This window comes from Melanotaenia boesemani, chromosome 19 (genome assembly GCF_017639745.1).
Source record: "Melanotaenia boesemani isolate fMelBoe1 chromosome 19, fMelBoe1.pri, whole genome shotgun sequence".
In the NCBI taxonomy this organism is placed as follows: Eukaryota; Metazoa; Chordata; class Actinopteri; order Atheriniformes; family Melanotaeniidae; genus Melanotaenia; species Melanotaenia boesemani.
Genome location: NC_055700.1, coordinates 16969969 through 16996052, shown reverse-complemented (window position 1 = coordinate 16996052; position 26084 = coordinate 16969969). Strand labels below are relative to the sequence as shown.

The 26084-nt window shown below is 37.4% G+C and overlaps 1 protein-coding gene across 3 annotated transcripts in view; it reads left to right on the top strand.

The window, feature by feature from the left end:
- Window positions 1-1118: 1118 nt before the first annotated feature.
- The window catches only part of jak2a (Janus kinase 2a), a 34292-nt gene continuing 9326 nt past the window's right edge, over window positions 1119-26084 (top strand). The window contains exons 1-19 of one of the 3 annotated variants that reach the window (XM_041969926.1): window positions 1119-1481; window positions 13069-13336; window positions 15505-15628; window positions 15731-15851; window positions 16682-16827; window positions 18378-18672; window positions 18772-18891; window positions 19095-19252; window positions 19336-19447; window positions 19848-20034; window positions 20561-20682; window positions 21170-21304; window positions 21420-21507; window positions 23188-23315; window positions 23506-23644; window positions 23831-23982; window positions 24306-24456; window positions 24580-24713; window positions 25125-25314. In XM_041969926.1, the coding sequence (XP_041825860.1) occupies window positions 1320-1481; window positions 13069-13336; window positions 15505-15628; window positions 15731-15851; window positions 16682-16827; window positions 18378-18672; window positions 18772-18891; window positions 19095-19252; window positions 19336-19447; window positions 19848-20034; window positions 20561-20682; window positions 21170-21304; window positions 21420-21507; window positions 23188-23315; window positions 23506-23644; window positions 23831-23982; window positions 24306-24456; window positions 24580-24713; window positions 25125-25314 (2932 nt within the window). In that variant the 5' untranslated portion in view covers window positions 1119-1319. Of the gene's footprint in view, window positions 1715-13068; window positions 13337-15504; window positions 15629-15730; window positions 15852-16681; window positions 16828-18377; window positions 18673-18771; window positions 18892-19094; window positions 19253-19335; window positions 19448-19847; window positions 20035-20560; window positions 20683-21169; window positions 21305-21419; window positions 21508-23187; window positions 23316-23505; window positions 23645-23830; window positions 23983-24305; window positions 24457-24579; window positions 24714-25124; window positions 25315-26084 lie in introns of all 3 variants that reach the window. The other 2 variants (XM_041969928.1, XM_041969927.1) reach the window with 2 other exon arrangements.

Below are 26084 nucleotides of genomic sequence, written 5' to 3'. Positions count from 1 at the left end.
TAAGTTTGCTACTGCATGAGTATGTGTCTCCTAAAGATCTACAGATACGAATGAGATATACTTGTAAAATATAATACACTTGTATAATGGTTGCTTCATTAGCACACAATCATTGGTAAAAATAAATAGAATCATTAAACTAGCCACATCATGTCCATTAAGTGTTAAAAACAAGTTCTTCTTCTTCTCTTTGCCTCTTTGTCTCAGTCCATCTCAAATCTTTGTGTTGTAGCTTTAATCTTTAATTGTCTCCTAGATGCACCAGTGATCTGAATTCATTTGGTATTATTGGTGTTCTTGGGCTCATGCCGTGTGAAGGATTATGCTTGAAATGCCTCCAAATGCGGTAGTTTGTGTGGTTTAACAAGGAAATTCTGCATCTTTAATTTCTGCATTTCTCACACAGAGTAATTAGGGTCCGAGCCATACGAAGTATGGAAGGACCCTATTGTTATTGAAATGTTTATTATTATTATTCTAAGAACTTTGAGCCCAAATATGACCCCCTAAACATCCATGAAAAGTTGTGAAATTTGGCACACACATATAGCCCGGTAAAAATTTCGATATTCTAAGGTCCGCATACACTTCAATGCAAATGTGGCTCAACAGCGCCACCTAGAAAAATAAAATAAAATAAAATCCCAAAATGAATGGGGTCCAGATCGTTTACTTCGACGTAGGAAGACGAAATTCGGCACTCACGTGTAACACCCCAAGTCGAGCAAAAAAATCAATCGAACACCTGTTGCCATGGCAACGGACGGAAAAAAGTCTTCTCGCCGTGAAACACGGTTTGCTCATGTCTCCATAGAAATACATGGGATCTGCACCAAAGTTGACTTGTTGGGTCCTTAACACGTTACAACGCCTGTTACCATGGCAACATAGCATGTTAGCTAACATATTAGCGTGCTAGGAAAAAATGCTAATTAGGTATATCAACATTTCAGATTCTCAGCTACACATTTTACCATGTTACATAGCATGTTAGCAGGTTAGCTAACATGCTAGCAAAAGGTGTATGAGACGGGTGGCGGGGGCCACGAGGTTCGGACCCGATGGATGCCGCTTGCGGCTTTAATATTAACATTCTTGTTTGTCTTTCTGAGTGGCGAGTCTCTCAAGGATACCCCCCTTCTTGCTCGTGTAGCCCTGCCCTCTGGGCGCATATGATAACACGAGGAAGAGCCAGTTCGTTTAGACGGTAGTTATACATGACAGTCTCCGGATATACAGTATACACCTCACGTTTCAGCATAAAATTGCCTTACTTTAGGGGCTCTGATGTTTATATTTAATCTGTTAATAAACAGCTCATGTGTCAAGCAAGCACGGACAAACCAAACATGATAAGAAAACAGCTCAAGCATCCTGTTGCTCCGCCTCCCACCAACTCCGTCATCTCTGTCGTCCTGTACAGTATAATCTTCTCCCATCCGAGGAAAACTGACAGTCAAGCTGTAGAGGAGTTGCTGTCGGTGAGCAGGTGATTTACACTCAAAACAAGCATGTCGGGTAGGATGAAAGAATTTAAGCTGAGTTTCAAAGTTGTGAAAAACATGTGAAGAGCACGTTCACATCCATTGACAGCCGTTTGGTAGCATAGCTAGCTAATGTCGCGACCCCGTCCGAGTTAACTTCGCTAGACTACAAATCGAGCAGTGTTGGACTTTGGGAGACTTAAAGCGGCCACAACATCAAATAAATCTGAGTAAGTGTGTGATTTTTATTTATTTATTTATTATTTTATTTATTTATTGTAGTCTGCTGAGAAGGCAGCGCCGTCATACAGTAAGCTTAACTAGTGTGTTGAGTTTATCTGAGGTATGTGAGACTTGTATTATAAGCATACTCCCAGAAAAGTTTTTAAATCTGAACTTTGTTTGCATGACTAACAACCGAGCAAATGTATAAATATATATATATAAAAACAAGGCAAAGGACAAAACAAACGTATAAAGCCTGAAACTTCCAATCGATCGTGTCAGAAACGTGAAATACTCATAAGTGTACATCCCTTTTGCTACATGTGTAATATTTGTTTACCTCCTCCTCATTATTCGTTTGCTCTTTATAATCATTTACAGTCAGTTCACAGATTAGCCACATCCATTTAAAGCCAATATACTGTTTGTTATTCTTGCAGAAAAAGTTCAGCCTTCAAATCTGCGCTTTTTTAACACATTTTTTTCCTCTCGGATATAATTAAACTCATGTGACCATGTGGTTATCAGTACACATGGCAGTCCTATATAAAGCCTCTCACTTCTGAGGTCTGAAGCTGGATTTTGTCTTATGGAGGTAACTTCAGGGTTAACCCTGGGTTTTTCGTCCAAAGACGCTGGCTCACTTACAGGGTAAATCACCATGGTAACTTAAACTAAATGGATAACTTGAGGGTATTCCAAAAAGCGGGGTTTACTGGTTTAGCTGGCTATGTTAGCCTAGACTAAACAATAATCTTAGGTTTTCTGTTCCAAAATGACTAATATTAGTGAATTGATATGGAATCATTTGCTGTGAACATAGCCTGGTGGGGAGTAGGTTTTGTTCAGGCTATGCCCAACATACTGCATCTCCAGCATAATGATTTGAGGGAAGGTCACCATGTGTGATCAAATCTGTCAAAACTACATTGATTTGAACAAATGAACAGACAACTCCATTTTTGATATTTTTTTTTATTTGAATTGTTGTCTGGCAACTTCCCCATTGCATACTTCATTACCTTAAGAAAAAGAAACACTTTGTTATGCAATGTCATCCTTTACTGACATTTTGGCCATGGACTTCTTATCTTCAGTTTTAGGTATTCCATTTCCAGGTCTGCCTTTGCAATCTGGCTCTGTAGGTGGCCTTTATAGAGTTACTTTGTAGTCACCTGGGCCTGGTTCTGATGATGTAACCCCTTGGGATGCCCCTCATTATCAGGCGATCCCAGTCAATGCTCACCACGAGCTCAACAGGGGTGAAGGGTTGTTGTGGTTGCCCCTAACCAGTCTTCCATCCCTCTGTCTTCTCTTCAGTTGTGAAATAAGTATACCCCTTTACACCGAACAGGTTATATCTACTTATAATATAATATAATATAATTTTTATTGTAAAATTATATTCCTGAGAAGGAAGCCTGTCTTTTTTAAACTGCATTTTTTTTCCTGTGGGCTAAAAAAATCCCGCTGACTTCGTCATTCAATAGAGACAGTGTGAAGAAATAAAGCCTTTGTTCTTGTCTTGTTTCCAAGTCTGTTTAGCTCCACTAGGGTTGCATCTGAAATAATGAGGTAATTGATAATGGTTACACATGGCAAACTGCAGAAATATGAATTTATGGACTGCACAACTACTCATGCTGTCACGGTGAGGAATTAATTTTCCAACACAAAATGTTCTCACACGAGGGTGCTGAGCCTTAAATGAACTCACTCAGGGTTGTTTCCAGACATCCTGGGTGTAGCCTAGACCAGATGTGAATTCAGAGATGATCCAAGGATTTTTTTTCTATAAAAAGGGTGTTGTAGTAGACTTTAAACAGCAGTACACAATAGAAGACTGTAGAGCACCTAAATTATAATGTAATGTCCAGATACATACATGTTAAAACAGTTTGATGGTACATCTAACTTATGATAATGTATAACCTTACATCTAATGTTATATCCAATATCTAATGCTTTGTGTTTTGGAACATTACTTTTTAAAGCAAAAAAAAAAAGACAAAAACAAAACATAATGAAGTTCGATTCATCCCTCTTTACCTGTTCCTGATAGTTTCTCCTCTGATTGCTACTTCCACCTTCCCTTTTCTCATCAGTAGTTCTGTCTCCTTTCACCAGAGCTACCAAAAACATGATAAAATACTTAGCTTTAAACTGCACAAAAGAGGAAAATAATTCAACATGTTCAACAACAATGAAAGCATTCTACAAAGAGAAAATTGTCTCAATATCTTTGTGTGTGTGTAATACATGATTTGCAAACTGTAACCTAATTTGTGTGTAACTTTGGGTAGTTGTATGTGTAAGACATACTTTGTAAACTGTATAAACTGTTTTGCGCTTAAGTTTTTATGTACACACAAATATCTAGAAATTACACACAAACAAAAAAATTTACACATGCATAAATTACACAAATGTACAAACATTAATATTTTACACACACATTTTTATCTTCAACCTCATAAATCTAATAGTTTTCGTGTTCAAAATGGCTTATACACATACAAATCGTTAAATATGTGTACGAATTACCTGGTACACACAGACAATACTGCATTCATGCACAGATCAACTTACAAGTTCTCAAGGGGTTTTAAGACTTGTTTCATGCTTCCGAGAGCTTTGGAGCTTTGTGCGTAGAGGGTGAATTTAAGTGCTGGTTGAAAGCTGGGTCATCTGGATTTTCATCAGATTTTCTTCTCCAGTTATTTCAAACTGGGAATATGACAGAATAGTTTGCCCTTTATGATGGATGGAAGGAACATTCAACCTTCCTGGTTACATAGAGCAGAGGAGGTACTATGGAGTGCTGCAGGAGGTACCTGAGATAAATAAAATTTCAGAGAATTAAAAACTTTGAGTCGTAAAATAATTAGGAATAATAAAATAAAGTACAACACAAACCACATAAATTACTATGTTAATGTTTGCCATGTCATGTTTGGGATGATATTTATTTTTTTTTATATTGTATTGTAAATTGTATTTTTGTCTAATCAAATTCAAACCATCATATCTCTGGTTTCATGTGGTCCACCAACACCAAACAAAAACTGGGAGAGAATTTCACATCAGAACTTTCCAATGAACCTGACAGCAGCTCCTGGTGATCTAGTTTTTCTGTCATAGTGCTGTGAAAATTTTCCGATTATGTATGCAACCTAATTTACAGTATCTGAAAAATATCTGGTTACTCATGCTAAAGTTGACTAGGTAGTTGGTGCAGCTTTATCACCATTAACCTTGGATCTCTGATCATGACCAGATCATGTGAAATTTTTACAGTGCCTTAGCAAAAAATAGATTACCTAGAGCTGCTTTGTTCACTGGAATGCGCACTAGCGCTAACTAATGATAGCTTGTTAGCTAGCAATATAATAACTTATTAAACGGAAATGCTCAGTAAGCCAGAATGAGAGTCGGCCTTTGTAGACCATTATTTCAATTTCCAAATATAATTTCTTAGCCTTTTCTTCTGTAAAAGCTGAAGAGTTGGAACTGTTTTTCGAAAATTAACTTTCTATTACATCTCGTTGGTCTTACACGTGAGTGAAAAAGTCTGTAGCCGATGAGAAGCAACAGAGCAAAGCGACTGGAGGAAAAGGTTGGCAGCTAATTTTAACAGTAAATGCACAAGTTATAATTGTTTTGGCTACCCAGGGCTAGATGCAAAACATTCAGGGTTGAAGCAAAACATTCAGGGTTGAAGCCGTGAGCTCAATGAACTCAATGGAAAATATCAAGGAAGGGCACTGAGGAAGCAGTCTGCCTGACGTGTCTGTGCTGTAATGAAGTGAAACTGAGGGATCGGAGTGGTGTCTGTATATATTGCCCAATAAATTAATATTGTATAATCACACAAACTTACACATTAACAGAGTTGGCAATTTTCTGCCAGATTTCGTTCCTGGCTTTTGCTGCAGCAACAGTGTTACTTTTGGCCTGGGTTATGTGCTTAAATTTCTTCATATTTTTGAAGAATACTTATCTGCTCCTCCAAATGTTAGCTAAGTGGAGTATACCATGACTTGTTATTTTCACTTATTTTTATTTGTATTTTTTTGTATCTGTGATTGCGGTTTTTATTGTGAAGCACTCTGGTCAACTGGAGTTTGTTTTAAAATGTGCTATAATAAATAAATTTGAATTGAATTGAATGGTAAAGTATGCTGCTCTGCAGGGTTTCTCCATGTTTGTGATACGTCAGATGCTGCAAACTCCACCTCTTTATATGTGAACGTGCACTGATCAGAATGGGAAAACCCTGGGATTAATTACTAAGTTAATAACCAGCTTCGTAGTACTGTTTATTAGAATTGTAAATGTCTGGGTAAGTAAACCCAGGTAACTGAGAAATATCCCACGTATGTTAATCCAGCTTCATTGTACAGGCCTCTGGACATTGTATTTGAAAAGTTTATTTTGTGCTAAATTAAAATTCATCCATAGTTTCAGTGATCATCTGGCAGCCAATCATTAAACACTAGTATTTTGATTAAGTGCATTTCCTTTACCTGTTTCTGTCATGAGACAGTTCCACCCTGTCTCTCTGGCATCCCCTCACTTTCTGGTCTCACTAGTCTTCTCCTCCCTCTTTACCTGCAGCTGCACCTGATGGGATTAAAGCACACCCGTCCCTCATCACCTTCATCACTGATACAAATAAAAGCCTGGTTTCTATCCACTAGACACCAGATCATTTGAACCCTTTGCAGCTTAAATTTCTTACTTAAAACATAGCAGTTTCAGTCAGCTGTGTTACATTGTTTTAGTTTTCTGTTGGTGTACGTAATATGTTTTATTTATCTACAGGCATTTTTATTTCTTTTGATTGTTTTTGATTGATTCACATCCTATAAATATTTAATTTTGCAAGCCAGTTTTCTTAATTCTCTTCATAGCAGGCAGTTTCCAGTTCAGGTATCAGAATGATGCCTCTATTTTTCTGGTTTTGAGTGGAGAAGCTGTGTAGTTTGCAAAGTTTCAATCACATTTCTGACCAGCAATACTAATATGGATTCTTAGTTTGACTGTATACCATGTTAAGGGAACCCCTGTGCTGACGAGATAAGAAGAAAGGGTATGCTTAGCCACGTTGTTCCAAAAAGCAAATGCATATGATCCTTTTTTTTCTTCTTCTTTGTTCTATGTAACATTTCAGTTGTATGTAGGCAGTGTTGATTAATTTGTCAAAGCACTTGGTTAAGCTGGTTTAGTATTTTATTTAGGTCTTTACTGGAAGAGCATAATCGGTGAAACAAATGTTACGGGAAAGTACATCATTATGACCCCTATTGTGTAACATTATGCAAGTTTCATTCAGGTCATGCACTGTCAGCTTCGGTAATGGAGAAAAATGAGTTGACTAGTTTCAAGTGGAACAAGAAAAAGCAGCAAAGTGAAAACAATTTGTTGTGCTGTCACATTTTTGCCAAAATGGCGTTTTAACTAGTCAGACCCTCATAGTGCAGTAACTCCATGTATTCAGGAGTCCTCATTCTTTTATGCTAAGCAGCTTAACTTACATCATCATACGTGACCTTAAATCCCCTCCACTGCATTTCATGGTCAGTAACTTAAAGCTTACAATATTTACCATATACACTACTGTAGAGAACAGCTGTAGTTTGTAAACAAATGTGTCTTTTTTTAAGCTCTTTTTTTGCACAGCTCTTTTATATCATTCTCATTTCTACCTTTTCAACGATGTACCCCCTTTACTTTGATGATAACCGTTACCAACACTGTGTGACAACAAGCATACACTTGCACACACACATGCTGCAAAGTAGGGAAAAGAAACTTATGCATTACTTATCTCACTTCTACGACATTACTGTGTGGTTTGTTCTGTACATTTTCATGGTGTAATCTGAAAGACAAAGTTTGGGATGTTAAAGAAGATGGCACGTGTCACGGCCGTAGTTTTGCTTTATTGCATTCATACATTTTTGGTGATACATTAGATTGACGGGCTGAGATTGGTGCTTCCTAAGCAGTCACGTAAATACCAGAGCCAGCAGTTCTTTGTAAGACAGAAATGTAAAAGTATCACGTTGTGTGAAAGAGTTACAAGGATGGGAAGGATGAGGTCAATTGGCTTGTCAGAATGTCGACTCCCAAAACTACTCAAACGTGTGAAGAATTTTGAATGAAATAGCAATCATCTAGAGTCTTGAAAGTGCTGCTTCTGTTATTTCCCAGTGGGATTTGATTTTAATAAGTAAACTAAGTTTGAAAGATATTTGTTTTAGTTCATGTAGAGTGAAGGAAGAAAAAAAAAAAACAATCTAAAGATATCATGAATCATCCTTAAAGTGAAAGTATTTTTTTCTTCTTATCTACATTTATCAGCATCTTTATTGACAATAGCTCTTTTTTTCTCACCTGTAGTATATTTATGGACCAACCTCCTTGAATGTTGAGTCACAGCCTTACACTAAATCTTTGAGGATAATACAAGGTCATGAGCTAAATCAAAGTTAACATTGTCAACTTCTGGCTGGGAGTTATTTCAAACTCTTGGCTTTGCTCCTTTAATGGCTTATCACTTAAAAAGCTGATTTTCTCATAAAACTGAAAGCGATTAAAGTACGTCAACATACAGTCTCATGTGTATTATTATGATAAATGGCACCATTGTACAGCCAGCTTGGATTCCCCTCTTTCACAACTACCTTAATTCTTAATGTAAAAATTGAACAAGCTGTTGGAAATACTGTATTCCTCATAGATTTTAGTCCATATTGACATGGTAGCATCACACAGTTTAGTGGCACATTCAGTGTTTGAATCTCTCCTTACACCACATCCCAAGCGGTGGATTGAGATCTGTTGATTGTGCAGGCCATTGTAGTAGAGTGAACTTATTATCATGATCAAGAAACCAGTTTGAGATGAGCTTTGGGACATTGTGTATTTTCCTGCTGGAGGTAGTCAACAGAAGATGGGTACAGTGTGGTCATAAAGGGATACTTAGGCTGTGGTGTTTAAACCATACTCACGTGATACTAAGGGACCCAAAGTGTTCCAGGAAAGTATCCTTCACACCGTTACACCACCAGCCTGAACTGTTGATACAAAACAGGACAGATCCATGTTTTCATGTTGTTTACACCAAAGTCTGACTCAGTCATCTGAATGTTGCTGCTGAAATTGTGATTCATCAGATCAGGCAACATTTTTCCAATCTTCTAATTTGGTGAGCCTGTATAAACATTAGCATGCCTGTTCTTAGCTGACAAATGTGGGACCCAGCGCAGTCGTGTGCTGCTGAAGCCCATCTGCTTCAAGGTTCAGTGTGTTAAGATGCTATTCTGGGGACATTGGTTGTAACCAGTGGTTATTTGTGTTACTGTTGCTTCTCTATCATCTCCAAAACAGGCGTACCTAATAAAGTGGCTGGTGAGTCTATCTTGGTACCAAATATACCAAATATATTATGCAGAAGAAAGTGAATATAAGCTTCATAAGTGTGTCTTATATAATTTTAATGCACACAAATTTCTATATTTTACTTAAAATATTAATAAAAACAAAGTTAAAGTCAGTCATTTACCACAAATACATTTAGCTTCTTAAATTATTAGTATTATTATATATTCTTTTTACTTTCTTTAGGGCCTGGAGTAATGAAAGATTTAAGAAGTCAGTTTAAAATTTACATAAAACATTTGAGACTTTTGTAAATATAAAATTTTAGATCTGAATGTGTCACAAATCATTACTGATCAAAGCGTATGTCCACTTTACTAGACTCTTGGGAAACATAAGCATGCCAAAGCTTATGGCAGTATATGGGAAATGGGTGAGCACTATTGCCATGAACAATATAAACAAATGACACAACGCTCTTCATAAACTATTTACTCAGTTACGAAAGATTTCCCCCCTTTATTAAATTAACTGGTTTTGCTTGGTGTCCTAAAACTAGTATTAAATAAGCATTTGATTAAGATATCTTACTGATAGCAACTTCAGTACATGTTTGCAAGGTTACTTATTAAATTATGGGTAGATATGAAACTGGTTTTTAGTGCTTTTAGGATCAAGAAGTCACATAAAAAGCTCTCACTTAGCAGAAACGGCTATATAAGCTTTTCCCCCTAAAAAGAGAAGAAGTTCTATAAATGGCATCAATAATGGACAGCTTTTCAGCATTTTCTTTTTTTTTTTTAAGAGTTGTTTCACTTTCAGAAGGAAACTGTGCCCACAGGGCTGTGAAACAGTTATTTAGAAATCCAGCTTTTGAGATAATCATCTGTACATCATTCATTAAATTTTGTTGTCTCTTGCTGCATATTAGTGATGTTATGTATTAGTCTTTCATATATAGCTTTTAGTAATTTGCTCTCTTTTTAACAACTGCTGAACAAAGTCATGTGTAATGTTAATGAACACAGCTGTTTTAGATGCTGGCTAAAAGACGGAACTCAACACACAATACTGACTGAGTTTTCATGCCCTCCTGTGTATGTAAAAAAAGTACAGTCTTTCTCCTTTCTAATGAGTTTAAAGGGTTTCCCCTTTTTATTTTCTAGAGAAGACAGGCTAGGTATAGAGATGTTGATGTTTTGGGGCCTGTATGAGGCCACTGAGGGAAAAAAATACCCAAGTTAGCCAAGATTAGAGTTCATAAATGGGCAGAGCTGCATTATTTGAAAATCCTTACCTTGGAAGGCGTTTTCTCTTAAAGTTTGTTTTCCGTGCAAAAAACAAAACAAACAACAACAACAAAAAAAAGACTATGCTTATTTTGAGGAGGAAAGGTTCAAAAATATGTATTTGGAAAAAAAAATAAATAAATAAATAAAAACACTAATGTATCTGTGTATATGTAACAGTAATAACAGAAAAGTTGTTTCCATTTGGGAGAAACTGATTCAGTTTTTCCAGGAAGGCCCCAAATGACAAATTAACTGACTAATTAAAGAGGATATGCCAAGACTACACAGGGAAAAAAATGTGCATGCATGTGTTTCATCATATGTGAGATTGGTGGCAAGAAAAGGGTGAAATAATATTTTCTGGACTTGAAAAGCACATTGCACAGCCTCCAGACAACACAGGTAGACAGTGACTTCAGACAGAGTGACAAGAGTAAAGGAGGAGGGATTGCAGGGGTTTTAACGAGAGGGTGTAATCTTGGACATGCTGGTGAGAAGGAGGGTCTCTGTGCTTTGTGTGGTAAAGAAATGCAAACCACATGCAGACTACAAATACTCAAGAAACACACTAGAATTGATGGAAGAAAACACCCTTAGAAACACTCACACTGCACTGAAGCAAATGAAGGGCATGCAGGAAAAATGTCAGATGTCAATGTTTCATAAATTCCTAATTGCCTGGAAAGTAAGCTTTATCCCACAAGTTGAGCCAATAGATTTATTAGTTTATAAAATCCTGGTGGTTTGAATCAATGATTTTGAGGCTATGAATGGTGTTGACTGGTTATTTCACTCATGATAGTGCTTCTAACAGAAAACACCATTCACACTAATCAAAGGATGGAAATGGAGCATAAAGGATTTAAAAAAAGGATTAAAGGAAAGGATTAAAACTGGCCACTGTTGGCCAGCAAAGTGACAGTATAAATGGCTTGGAAGACTTTGAGAGTGATTAAGTTTCAGACAAACAACAAAAGGCAGCCTGTAATAACATCAAACCAGATAATTTCCTGAGATTAAGGATATGTGCGCAGTAGAGTCCAGTTTGCACCAGTACTACATTTTCCATCATACTCAAATTCCACAGTTTCAGGATGAAGGAAGAAGTGCTAAAATTGGACAGGGTAAAGATACACCTAATAGGGGGGGAAAAAAAAACCTGCACAGAAAAAACAATTATGCCGAGAGAATTCTTGTCAGACACAGGGAATGAATACGCCCATGAATACTTTTAGAAGGAAAATAACTCTATAACAACACTGAGATGATGATTCAAATCCTTTTAACAGGGAACACCATCTTAACTTTCAAGGAAACATACTTTATATTTTTATTTTTTTGTAGAAAATTCCAGTGCAAGTCCATAAAAGAAGATTCACAAGTAGCGAGTAGTGGAACAGGGCAGTGATAAGGAGCCACATGTGGCTGAGCTGATAGCCATGAGCCCAACTAACGCCCAACGCCTGATAAATGATGGAACTGCTGTAACTCTGTCTGTCTGCGTCATGATAAACAGCTTCGTTGTGTAAACACACAAAATAATGAGAGGGCTGTGTTTTCCTTTATTCTGGGCTTGTCGTCGGCCCCCGGCCATTTGACATCAGCATTATTGATAAAGATGATTTGAAAAAGTGCATTTTTCTTGCTGCGATTAGTGTGTTGCTCTGACTTAAAGTGTAACTTGTAACTTGAGTCTCACTGGCCATAAACCTTTTTTCTTCCTTCTTCTGCTGATTACATCAAATTTAGCAGACTATTAAATATACATTGGCTGCTTAAAACACTTCGTCACACAAATAACCTGTATGGCTTTTCCACTTTAAAACACTGCTGCACCTTTTAAGCTAAATATCTCATTTGAATGCAGTGAAATTATATTGTTTGGGACATAACCTTTTTGCCAATAATCGTTTAAGAACTGTGCAAAAATCTCACAAGAAGCCCATGAGTCCTTGAAATATAAGGTTTTCAACACTCGTCTCGCTTATAAGATAGACGTCTTTTCTGTTATATATAGAAGGTTCCCATCAGCTGTTCTAACCATAACAAATCCACTGGAATAATGTGAACTTTAAACTTTCATGGCTATAAACCTAATTGCAAACCAATATTCATGCTAGCATTTACACAAGCTTAATGCCAAAATCCCCAGCTCAAGATTTGATTTATTTTTAATTTAAGTGGTTGTTTAAATTGGCCTGTTCTTGACTTGATTTATTTCTGCTTTCATTTTTTATTGGATAGTACTGTTTGCAGCTGTTCTTTTGACAAAAAATGTTTAATTTACCAATATTTGTAAGAGGTCATTGGGGTTATTTAAAGAAAACCTCAAGCTGCCATCAGTAATACTAGAGGTCAGTATTTAGGACATATCCCTATGTCACATAACTAGATAAGTTTAGACATTGAAGATTTAAAATTTTTTCAATTATCATGTAAGCTGCACAGATGACCTTTCAATCATTTAGTTTCTCATTTCCCCCCCTGTCAGGTCCATGATTATTATGTAATTCAGTGATAGCTAAATCTTAAAATAAAGGACAAAACTGAAGTCTCAAGTTGGAGCCTTAACATCCGCAAAGCTTCATTCCCTTTATATTTGTTAACCCCCCTGTTCACAGACTTTTATTTATATATTTATTTTAGTTTAATTTTCTGTCTTATTTCTCTTTCCCTGACAGGTGGATGTTTTTTATAAGCAGCACATGGCCTGCATTCTTCTGACAAACATGGATCCGCCTTCTCCCTATCCAACAACACTTAACAGTGACCTCCACTCAGATCCCGACTCAGACTCCAAGCAGGAGATGGAGGCCACTTGTTTAAGTATCCACCTTTATCACCTGGGAAAGGTTCAAGGTGGGACTAAATGTTCGGAAGACAGGCTCACGTTTCCACCAGGAGAATATGTAGCGGAGGAACTGTGCATCACAGCAGCGAAAGCCTGCGGTGAGTCACTCATAAATTTCAGTTCTTTTGAGCCCAGGCACTCAAAATGTCATGCCATTTAGTCACCTGATGTTTATTTGTTGGACAGTTTTCCAGCATTACTTCTGTACTGATCTTACTCATTTCTGACACAAGAAACAACATGTATTTCATGCACTGGAAAACAAAAAGCAATTCAAAGGAAGACTGGAATATAGTCTGATCATTTCCCACAATATACTGTTTACTAGGTTGTTGATTCACCAACTTCAGTAATAACGTCATGTGTCATGCTCACATACCTTTTTAAAGACTTCACAATTAGACCACATCATTTTAAAGCCAAATGTCCGATTGTTCTTGCAACATTTGTGAAGTTCTGCTTTTATTTGTGTTGTGCACCTCACCAAAGATGAAATAAAAAAAGAAAATGGAGTTTCTGTGCTGGAATTTCTTAGCAAAGAAGAGGAGTTGGGCATTGTAGCTGTTGATTATTAGCAAAACCCTTGTGTATTCTACGGAAACAAGAGCGTTTAACCTGCTTTCTCACCCGCTCTAGAATATTTAGATCAGGAAGTGGTCTGCTTTTGTATAATTTTTTTCCACACCCCCTTGTCTCTGTTTGTCTGTCGTACTGGTACACCCCCCTCCATGTTTTTGTCCTCCACTTTTCTTTAGTCTGCTGTCTTTTTTTCTGAATTTAATTTTCTTCTTTCTATCACTTTGTATGTTTTCCATCTATACAGCTACCTCTACTCTGCTCTAATGCCTGTCTGCTACTCCCATTGACTTCTTCCTGATTTAACCACAACTATATCACGTGTGGCACCTTTTTTTTATGTGGTTTGGCTTTAGGATGTGAATTCATTGTGATCAAATTTACTCACCCAGATGGATGGGACAGGATGTTTTTATTGCCACCAGCATGAATTAAAAGGTTTTCAGTTTCACCTTTCTTGTAGTCACATCTAATATTATTGGACTTGGACAAGAGGTAAATTTGAACATATTATATAAGCAATCATATATCTTATATATCATATATCAGTTCGCTTTTTGTATTTTTTTTGTGTCCTGTCACATAGTTAAGCCTCTGAAGATCGTAAACAACCCCCAAATCTGAATGTCTTACGCAACAGTTTAATTTATTTTTGAGAGTTTTATATTTTAACACATAAAAAAAGGGAGGGCTTGTTTGAACATCAGCCTTGTTAGTACTTTGACTTTACTTCCCCTGTTGTGGTTGAGCACACTTCCTCTTTGGCAGCACTCCTGTCCCCTTGCTCTTGCTTCACAGCCGTCAGTGCATGCTTCCTGCTATACAGTGACATTTAATCCCACTTGAAAACAATTGATAAAACACATTTCTGTGTTGTTCATGAATTTTTGATGATAGACTAAGGGATTGTTGACTTTTGGGAAAATGTAAAACTAATAGGGTTGATATTAAAGTAGTTTAAGGTTGGTAGTTGCACATACTGAGATTATTGGCATCACTATCATCCTTTATGGTGAAAATTGCACATGAAAAAATAATAAATTATTTTAGCAATAAAGATTTTTCACCAACATTACCAAAGAACATAATGAGAGGAAACCATTTCAAAGTTGTGATATGCAAGCTCTGGGTGTATGAAAACATACTTTGTATGCAGGGTTTGTACTAAGTTACTTGAAGGGGATAAATGCTGAGTATGCAGCTAGAAGGTGTTGGGTTTACACGTCCTGTGGTGTAGTTATGTGTCTCAGGCAACAATTTGAGATTGCAGCACAACCATAACTCAAGAGAGCGCGTTGAAACTGTGGAAACTGAGACATTCACGCTTTTACAATTAATCTACAATTGTAAATGCCCGATATTTAAAATAATCCAAATGGTCTCATTTTTAGGGAATTTTTCTTTTAGTAATTTGTGCCATTAAAGCCAAAAAAATGATCATTTTTTTGTTTGTTTTTACACTATCTTTATTTTTATACACAGCAAAGCTCTGAAATGTCTACGTTTGGTCCTACTTTTAAAATGTATTATTGTATAGGCAAGTTTATTTGTAAAGCACATTTCATGTAGAAGACCATTCAAAGTGCTCTACATACCACATTAAAAGCATTACAGCAGGGTGCAGAAGAAGCATTTGAACATATAGTTGACTAAATTAAGGAGGTTTTGACTGTTTTTATTCTCTTTACAGGTATAAGTCCAGTGCACTGCAGCCTGTTCGGCTTAATGAGGGAAAGCGACCGGACATGGTTCTCTCCTAATCACATTTTTAAGCTGCACCACTCAGCCAACGAGAACCTGCACTTGAGAATCAGGTAGGAAAGTGGTCATATGTAGTCTTTGTCTTCACTTCTGACTTTTCAAGTTTTGATTTTACACATTGAGTTATGCTCTTTATCACCCCCTCCTTTGTCCAGGTACTACTTTCCATGCTGGTATAACAGCAGCAATTCGTCCTGTGCTCATCGCTATGGCTTGTCTAAAGAGATGGAAAGTCCAGTAATGGATGATTGTGTCATGTCATATCTATTTTCTCAGGTTAGTTTGAATTGTTTGCACATCAACTTTCCTGTGCACATGCATGTACAAGAAAGTTGTTTTGCATATATTCTATTTATTGAACGTTTGTTTCTAGAAAGAAAAGAAAAAAACTGTTTGTCTGGATCATTTGCATTGACTTCCTGGAAGGGCTTACAGACCCTCTCCAAGGCTATTGCTGTGATCACAAACAACCCATAAATTCTTTCTTTTTCTGACTTGTCATAATACGATAAGAAACTCTGTTTAGTGGAGATAATGTGTATCTTTCTCAGCCTTACTGACAGACTGCCTGTCTGTGTCTTCCATGTTAGCATGTTGTTGTGTAAAGATGAGAAATAGGAAGTGGGTTAGTAAGAGTATTCAAGAACCACAAATGAGGAACAAGTGCAGTGTTGTAGTGTTTGTCTTGCTGCATACAGTACAAAGTAAACAAATAGTTGATACTCCTTTATCTTTTTTACCCCTCACACAATCATGATATTCTCAAACACAAACACATATACACACATCTCAGTTCTTTTCTTTTTTTTTTTTAATCTTCACTGTCACTTTGACACCCTGGGGGGTGTGTGTCAACACATATACCCACAGACATTTTGCGTTTCACAGTAGAGTTGCTCTTTTGGACAAATTTGCTGTTTGTGATGTTGATGATAATTATGATGATGATTTTGACATTTAAGTTACATAATTTGATGGTTTCCTTTCTTGATTGTTCATTATTATAATTGTATCATTTTGTTATTACTCCAAAATCTTGTGTGTTTGTCCTTCTTTCCCATTAAATATTTTTTTCCACCTTTCTCGTTTTCTTTTACCTTCTCCAGTGGCGCAGTGACTTTCTGAATGGCTGGGTTCAGATTCCAGTAAGCCATGAAGCTCAGGAGGAGTGTCTGGGTATGGCTGTGTTGGACATGATGAGGCTGGCCAAAGAGAGTGATCAGTCACCAGTGGAGATTTACAATGATACCAGGTAGGGTACACCGCTTCAGTAAAACATGAGTGTTACTGACCAAATGGAATATCAAGTTTTTCCTGATTATTTAAAGTAATATAAGATGTTATTTAGATATGAAAATGAGTCAGATATTGGAGAGACAACAGACTTCCTGATTAGCCTCTGTGCAGAAAAGGTGTTGATTTTGTCTATTGGGCCTGAAGGTGCATAAGAGACTTAAAGAAAAATCTTGGAAATGTATTTAAACTTTATTTTTAGGGTTATGTTCATACAAACAGAGGTTTTGGAGTTTTCTTTGCAGATGTTTGATCCCCTTCCTGCATCCTGACCTCTTCCTCACAAGAGCCCCCTGCACAGGGAGCAGCATGAGATCCGTGCAGTACAGAAGACGTTGCACATACTAGAAAGTACTAATGTACCATTCCAACATGACGCAGATACACTCAGCTAAAAGCAACCCACACAAACAAGGTGTCACATGAAAGCAGAAACTCTGCTGATTATAAACATGTCTGTCTCATCACTATGTGACAAAAAGTCAATGAGCTAGCAGCCAAAGAAAAAAATCACCATCATAGGTCATGTCTTACTTTTACTGTTTATGTTTTAAGTTTTATTTCACATCTAAAAACTCTGGTAATGTGTTATGACTCTGCCTTTGTTTGAAATGAATCATGAGGCTTTATAGTGTGTTATTCACTCTTCCTGTGAAATACTATGTGACGTTCACTTCTTTCTGGATCCTCATGGTGTTTCTAAGGTGAATTTGAGGGTTAACCCTCGATTCTCCTGACTCTGACATTGATAGAGGTGTTTATCTGGTTTTTGAGATGTTTACCTGCGTAAGACCTCTATTAAAACATCTGTAAAAGTTTACTTTTTAGCTTGTATTTTTGCACTCATCAGACATGATTTTACTAATTCCTATGAACTGGGATACTATCCTCTGGTTTTCACTGAAAATAATATGGTAATATCTTGATTCTGTCACTTTTGTAGTAATCACACGTCTCAGCTTTCTTTTGAGACCAAGATTATTCATAAAGCCCATGTAGTTGAGAAGATATACTTAATTTATTTGGGGTATGTCGTTACAGACAGGAGAAAAATGGGCCTCGTGAAGAAGAGGCTAAAATGAACTGAGATGCAAAATTAGTACAAAGTCTGTACATAGTTTGCATGCTTTGTTGTTTGTTTTTTTCCCCCAGATTTTTTTTAAGACAATAAGCTCAAATTTTATTATATGCTGGTGTAAATTTGGTACAGCTCATCTCTCAGAGCAATGCCACAGACTTTATACTAAACAAAACAGTTTCATAATGGATGTCTTCTTAAAATGGATTTGAAATATTTATTCTTCTGTGTTTTGTTATTACTTTAAATATTTATCTTTTATATTTGATTCATCTGTGATCATTTTTTATCATTGTTATAAAATGGACTGATCCTCCTGGCTGGAGGGCATGTGTTCACTGAACTGACTTCATCCCCTCCTCTTTCTGTTATTTCCCACCTCTATATCCACCAACTGCAACATCTATCCCACCCTCCTCTTTTCCTTTTAGCTACAAGTCTTTCCTGCCACAATGCATGCGAAGCCGCATCCAGGAATATAACCTGTTGACTCGGAAGAGAATCCGTTATCGCTTCAGAAAGTTCATCCGACAGTTCAGTGACTGCAAGGCCACTGTTTGTAACCTCAAGCTCAAATACTTGATGAGTCTGGAGATGTTGCTGCCCTCTCTCTACTGTGAGTGCTTCCAGGTCGTTGATCTCTCCTCACAAGACGTTACCATCGTTGTCAAGGGCAACAAGGGAATCCAGTGGTCTAAAGGGAAAGCAGAGGATGGGGCAGAGGAGGTGAGAACCAAAAGGTTTATATTACTGTGAAACTGTATTTGTATGCTGATTTAAGAAAGTAAAAGCAGACTATTTCATTGTACTTCTTTTTTTCTTCAGGAGCTCCAGACGTACTGTGATTTCCCAGAAGTGATTGACATCAGCATCAAACAAGGCAATAAGGAAGGCTCTGTAGAGAGTCGCATAGTTTCCCTCACCAGACAGGACAACCAGATCCTGGTATAGTACCTATTTCTACTACTGTACTGATAAATATTACTACTATTAATGAAGATACTGTTCATCGTCATTCAAAAACTTCAATTAAGCTTTATTTGTATAATACCAAATCACAACGACATCATCTCAGATCAATGACAAAATGATTTATTTTTGTCCTTCTCTGCACACCTCTCTATCCTTTCATGTCTTTGCATCACAAGGAGCTGGAGTTTCATTCGCTTTCAGAGGCCCTCTCATTTGTATCGCTAGTCGATGGATATTACAGACTAGTTGCCGATGCCCATCATTACCTGTGTAAAGAGGTAGCCCCACCAAGACTTCTTGAGTGCATTCAGAGCTACTGCCATGGCCCTGTTTCGTGAGTATTACACATACACACGTCGCCTTGCATGTACAATCACAAAATGTTCATACTAACAAAAGCACTGTCATTGATCATAGGATGGAGTTTACAATCAGTAAACTGCGTCGCTCGGGTAACTACCAAGGCTTGTACATCCTTCGCTGCAGCCCCAGGGACTATGACAAATACTTCATGTCTTTTGTGGTGGGGGTAAGAACAGTTCCTGTTGGATCCTTATCAGTGGTGGGAAATGATGCAGTGCTAAGGGATTCTTCAGATCATAAAAACAATGCAAACAAGACTATCTCACCCATTCAAAAGTAATGTGAAAAACACTTATGGGAAAGGTGGAAGTAATATTTTATAGTTGCATTAAGTCCTGCATCACTGTTTTAAAACTGTGGCTATATATACTGATAAACAAAAGGTACTCTTTTTTTATTTCCCATATTTTCAACCACAGGAGGGAGCAGTAAGATTTGATTTCTGGAATGCACTGTAGTTTGACCAAGATAAACTGCATGCATCTTGTATGTTTTACCAACACTTGCATTGACTTTAATAACAGTAGCGATCATAATGTTGTTTTTTTTGTGTGTTTGAAATTCAGTATGAAGCTATGGTGGACTATAAGCACTGTCAGATTGTGAAGACAGAATCAGGAGAGTATATTCTGAGTGGTGCCAAGAGGAGCTTTGGTTCACTCAAGGAACTTATGCATTGCTACCAGAAGGAGGCACTCCGCACCGATGGGTACACATTTCAGCTGACCAGGTGTTGCCCACCCTGCCCGAAAGGTCAGAGTTCAAATTCACACAATGTCACATGGAGCAGTAACATGATCAAGTCCATGAAATTGGAATTATTAATCTTGATAGCAGTTATCTGCAGGGAAAATATGAATAGTCTACAACATCCTTTACTTTGTATATGGATGAACTTCTATTTTAACCTGGATTTAGTGTAAAAATGTAGGTTTAATTGTTCATGTTAGAAACGTCAGACAGTGATTCGTGTGTGTAGACTGACATTCAAAGTTCAGATGGCTCAAGCTGCAGACCACAGTAGAAAGGAGTAGACTTTAATTTTTAGCAGTAAGAAACATAAAATAGAAACATCATGGACGTTAGAGATGCAGTTTGAGTGCTTTTGATATTTTTATTGCTAAATCTCAAGTTCCTTAAGGTTTAGGTTTAGATCTCTTTCTTGCTTTTTAGATGCACTCACTATAAAGTTTGTATTCATGCTAATGCATTAGTTTATTTATTTAATATTAAAATATGACTGATTGTGTAAACGCTGTCTCTCTTTACCTCTCTTCAGACAAATCCAACCTGTTGGTGTGCAGAAATAATCAAGGAGCAGAGGTCCCTCTGTCTCCCTCGCTCCACAAACACATTAGCCAGATGGTTTTCCACAAGATACGCAAGGAGGACCTGATCTTCGTAAGACAAAACTTAAATGACATCTTGCTTTAGTTTTTCCTACAGGCATAGTAAATAGAAAGGTTCAGACTTGTTTCTAGACAAACAGTAAATTTTACACTAATGAGTGAGCATACAAAACATTTTTGCATTTTTCTTTTCACTAAACTTGCTAAAGATAACAGGGAGATTTTTAGCCTCTTAACAAAGACTCCACCTGCTGTTGCTTGGCATAAATTGCGGTCCTCAAAGCTTAGTTAAGTTAGGTAAGTGTGCATGTTAATGTGATGATGAATGAGCCTTACTTTCACCACTTCTTATTCTCATTTCATTCACATCTCAGGATACTCTTAGTTATAGTGTATAACAGGTCTGACAGGAAAACTGCTGTTTTCGGACTCTGTGATCTCAGGGTTGTTTTTTATTTTATAATTGGTAAATAGTTAAGAGAGAAATACACCCTTCCTTGTTCTGTTTAAGTTTAATGACAACAATAAAACTGTTTCAGAATGAAAGTCTGGGCCAAGGAACGTTTACCAAGATCTTTTGTGGTGTGAGGAAGGAGCTGGGAGATTATGGAGCGATGCATCAGATCAACGTTGTCATCAAGATTCTGGACAAGGCTCATCGCAATTACTCAGAGGTTTGGGTGTTGACTGAATGAATGAGCCAGAGAGAAAGTGGATAAAGATAGATAAATTGTATAATCATGTAACTAGGCTACAGGACTGATTTTTTTTTCCATTTTTTCTTCACAGTCATTCTTTGAGGCAGCCAGCATGATGAGCCAGCTCTCCCACAAGCACTTGCTCCTCAACTATGGTGTGTGTGTTTGCGGCGATGAGAGTAAGTGTAACAAACTGTGATTATATTGAGCACTGGGGTTTAAAAATAACCTTTGAATTACATCCCTGTAATCTGCTAAGAGAGTCAACCAGACAGGACATAAGCTTTCTGACCTGCTGACCCTGTCCCACTATGATCAGATTAAACTCCATGGATCAACCAGTCTCTAAAGGCCAGTGCAGTCTTTATCCTTAGTGTACATGGAACTACAACACACATCCATCCCTGGATTTAAGGCAACAATTGGCAGGAAAGAAAAAAGTAGATAACAAAAAAAAACATACTGAAATCCAAGCATCGTACCGTTCATGCAGGTCAAATTGTTTTCTTTTCAAACTTTCCATAGTTTCTGTTTAAGACTCATTTTCAGATGTATTCATGTAACTTTCCAATCAGTCTGCACACACTCTGATCATAGTTTCGGAGCAAGGAAGTACTTCCATCGTCTTGGGAATGATTCCAGAGGATTAGAGAATCTGTCTAGTCCACCCAGGTTAGATGAGGTTTGCTAGTAGCGAAGCTATTTACAGGCCTCTGTAGGCATGGGCTCAGGTCTGATCTCTTCAAATCTTCACCCCAGTCTTAGACTTTGAGTACTCTAGAAAAAGGTTTCCGTTAGGAATATTTTATACTCTGCTCCAATTATCTTTCCAGCTATCTTGACATGTTTCTGAATCTCTCTCGCCAAAAGAAGCCCCTACAGAATGCTACAGATATTTTCTGGTATCTTTACCCGGATTTTTGCCTTGACATAAACTAGTCATGCAGATCTGTATACACGTCTCATGGTCTTATGGCTTTATTTTTACTCTGACATACGCCTTGAGACCTCATACAAAGAAGTGTGCATTTTCTTATGTGCCAAACTTTATACATTCATTTAAAAATACTTTAGCTTCATATTTGTGGAAACTTGTGTGTTGACTGATGGAGAAATTCATCTTGAAATGTATTTTTTTATAAGATAAATCTTTAAAAGGTAGGAAAATTTTAAGGGTTTCAAAACTTTTCCTATACAGTGGCCTCATTAGCTCTCTAGAAACTAAAGTAAGATTTGTGTCTATGGACAGCCAGAGGCAGTGCTCAGGCCCAAAGGAAAATTTCACAGGGTGTCCCTCCAACCGTGTTCGTTGCCCTTTTATTATATTGTATACTTAATATCATGTTAATGTTTGAAAATGTTGTTACAGCTTTAAATTCTTTAATTGCAACTTCTGAATGTTCTTTGATGGCTTTCACTTCTACTAACTTCTGCTTCATTATTAGCTATTTTCCTTTAATTAAACAGTGGTAATATGATTTAATGTATTTCCAATACAAAAGATTAAACTGTGTGCTGAAACCTGTATTATGACCCTTTAGGATTACATTTACAGTGAATAAAGCACATACATAAGAAGTTTTCAGAAGCATAAATCCTAATGGACATGGAAAATAAAATATAGACACCACTTGCACTCATTAACTTTCATCCATGCACTTTAGTAGAACATGTCAAATGAATTAATAAGTGGAAAATGTGTCTTAAATTGCTGTCTCCCACAGAAGAACCCACAGGAAATCTGAGGAGCTAAGGACAAGCTGATTAAAGCATTTTATTGAAAGAAGTTCCTGTATGGATAGAAGTTAAAAAAAAGGATTTATATAAATTGATATTTTCCTTTTTCATTCACATCTTAGACATGATGGTGCAGGAATATGGTAAATTTGGGTCTCTGGACATCTACCTGAAGAAGAAGAAAACTTGTATTAACATCACCTGGAAGCTAGAAGTGGCCAAGCAGCTAGCCTGGGCGATGCATTACCTGGTAAGACTTCCTCAGTTTCTAGTTTGTAAATTTCAGACACATTTAAACACAATGTAATTAAAAAAGGAAAAAATCCCCCATCCTAAGTATAAAACTAGTTAAGTCTGACACAGTATTCTTCTAGCTTGGAAAATATTTAGGATTTCCTTGCAACATTTAAAAATATATGATGTGCTTTATTACAATACAGGAAGATAAAAACCTGATTCATGGAAATGTTTGTGCCAAGAACATCCTCCTGATCCGAGAGGAGGATCGAAAGACAGGCAGTCTGCCTTTCATCAAGCTCAGTGACCCTGGTATCAGCATCACTGTGCTGCCCAGAGAAGGTGAGAAACACAGCTTCACGTACCGTCCTGAGGGCTTGTACGTCACAACTGTGTGATGCCATGTGGGAATAAAATTCACCAGCGTTATTTTGCTCTGGTTTGATTCTCTGTTAGCTACATCGACACACTGTGGTTGCCTTCACTTTCCTTCTCTCCCATAACTTCGTTGCTGTTTCTGCCCTTTAGTTCTGGTGGAGCGGATCCCGTGGGTGCCCCCCGAGTGCATTGAAAACCCCAGAAATCTGAGTTTAGCCACAGATAAATGGGGCTTTGGGACCACTCTTTGGGAGATCTGCAGTGGGGGAGACAAACCACTCAGCACTTTGGACTGCTCAAAGGTCACACACACAGACACACACACAAAAAAAATACTGATTAATGTTAAACAAATATTGTTTAATTATTGAGACTGTTTAGAATAAACATTGTGGTCTGTGAAAGTGTGGATATTTATTAGCCTTCATTGATTTACAAATTTACATCTGAAAATGTAGATTTGATGCATTATGTTGCAAAATCAGAAGTACAAGAAGTTCTTTAACTAATATCTATTGATTTGATGTCTGCAAACTGTGCATATTCTTTTGTCTGTAGCATTTTATTATTTTACAGACCAAGTTAAAAACACTCAGGTTGTAAATTTTGTTCCTTAAATGTGCAGAAGAACCTGTTTTATGAGGACAGACACCAGCTGCCGGCTCCCAAGTGGACAGAGCTAGCCAATCTTATAAACAGCTGTATGGATTATGAGCCTTCACACCGACCCTCCTTCAGAGCAATCATCAGAGATCTCAACAGTCTTTTCACTCCAGGTAGAAACACAAACCATCATGCAACCAATCAAAGTCAGCAGTTAATACAAATATGGTATGCACCAGGACCACACATTGGTCATTGAGGATTTTACCTAATTTTTTGACATTATGTTGTCGCAGACTATGAGCTGCTGGTGGAGAGTGACATGGTACCCAACAGGACGCGAGGCTTTGGCTTCCCTTGGGCTTCTGAGAACCAAGAGCCTGTTCATTTTGAGGAGCGACACCTCATCTTCCTGAAGCAGTTAGGAAAAGTAAGATGGACACAGACAAACATTTAAACTCATAATTTTCAGATAAAATCCTTCTTACAGTTTATACCCCTCGTAGTCTGATAGTTGTTAATGCATTATGAAGAGATTTTCTGGATAGGATAGACAAATAAAATGACTCAAGAAACTTTCCCCCTCCTACTTGCTTCAGCGTTAATGTCATTAATGGTTGATGGAAATACAGTTTCAGATAAATTATGATGAACATTGACAACCATATTTCCATAACTAATCATCAGTTTCCACTGATACAGTTGATATTCTCATAATTATGTCTGAAGAACCCATCGACTCCTTTCAAGTTTGTAGGAAGGCACCATTACCGATGACCTTATTTATTGTGTTTATTTGCTCAAAGCCGGTGTGTCTGTTTTAAACATTTTCGTGCTTTAGGGGAACTTTGGCAGTGTGGAGATGTGCAGGTACGACCCCCTGCAGGACAGCACAGGGGAGGTGGTGGCTGTGAAGAAACTGCAGCACAGTACAGCTGAGCATCTCCGGGACTTTGAGCGGGAAATTGAGATCCTCAAATCCCTTCATCATGAAAACATTGTTAAATACAAGGGAGTCTGCTACAGTGCAGGTATGAACATAATGCCATGATGAACCATGATTGTGGTTTTGATTATTTATCCTGACTTGAGTTAAAGTACATCAAACAAATCCTGTTCTCTTGTTTCTGTATATAGTGATTACTGGTGATTCATGATAATGTTTGGCTGCACACAGATTCTAAACTGGGGGACTGGGCATGGTCTCGAGTTTTTTTTTAAATTATTTTGTGGCATACTCTTCTTGAAATGTCCTTGCCTTAAACACTGAACCATAAGTTGGTCCTGAAGTGAGCAAGCACCTCGCATTGTAGCTCTGATGTGACTGGTTTGTAAATCTGAATGGGTGGACAGAACATTTATTTAAAGCCCTTTGTAGCTTAAGTTATAGGTTTTATATAAAAACAAAATATTTACCTTTCTGGATTCTTCTGAGATACACGGAGGCTTGTATTAATCTATTATAAAAGGAAATTTTAAGTGTTTAGGTGCTTCACTTAATACTTGGCTAAAGCAACTTTTGCAACAATCATACAAGCTTGACTTCCCTCTGAAGTCTCTCCCATTCTGCTTGACAGATTTGTTCAGGCTGAACCAGACAGAGTCAGTGCATCAATTTAGGTCTCTGTAGTGACTCAGATCAGGAATCTGGCTGGGTCACTCCAAGACTTTCACAAAGTTTCCTGAAGCCACCTTAATCTTTCAAATCTGAACTTACATGTGTGCTGCCTTTAGGTTAAATGACCTGAATACTGTATTTTCTCACAAATGACACTTTAAGCGAAGCATCAGCATCTGACTT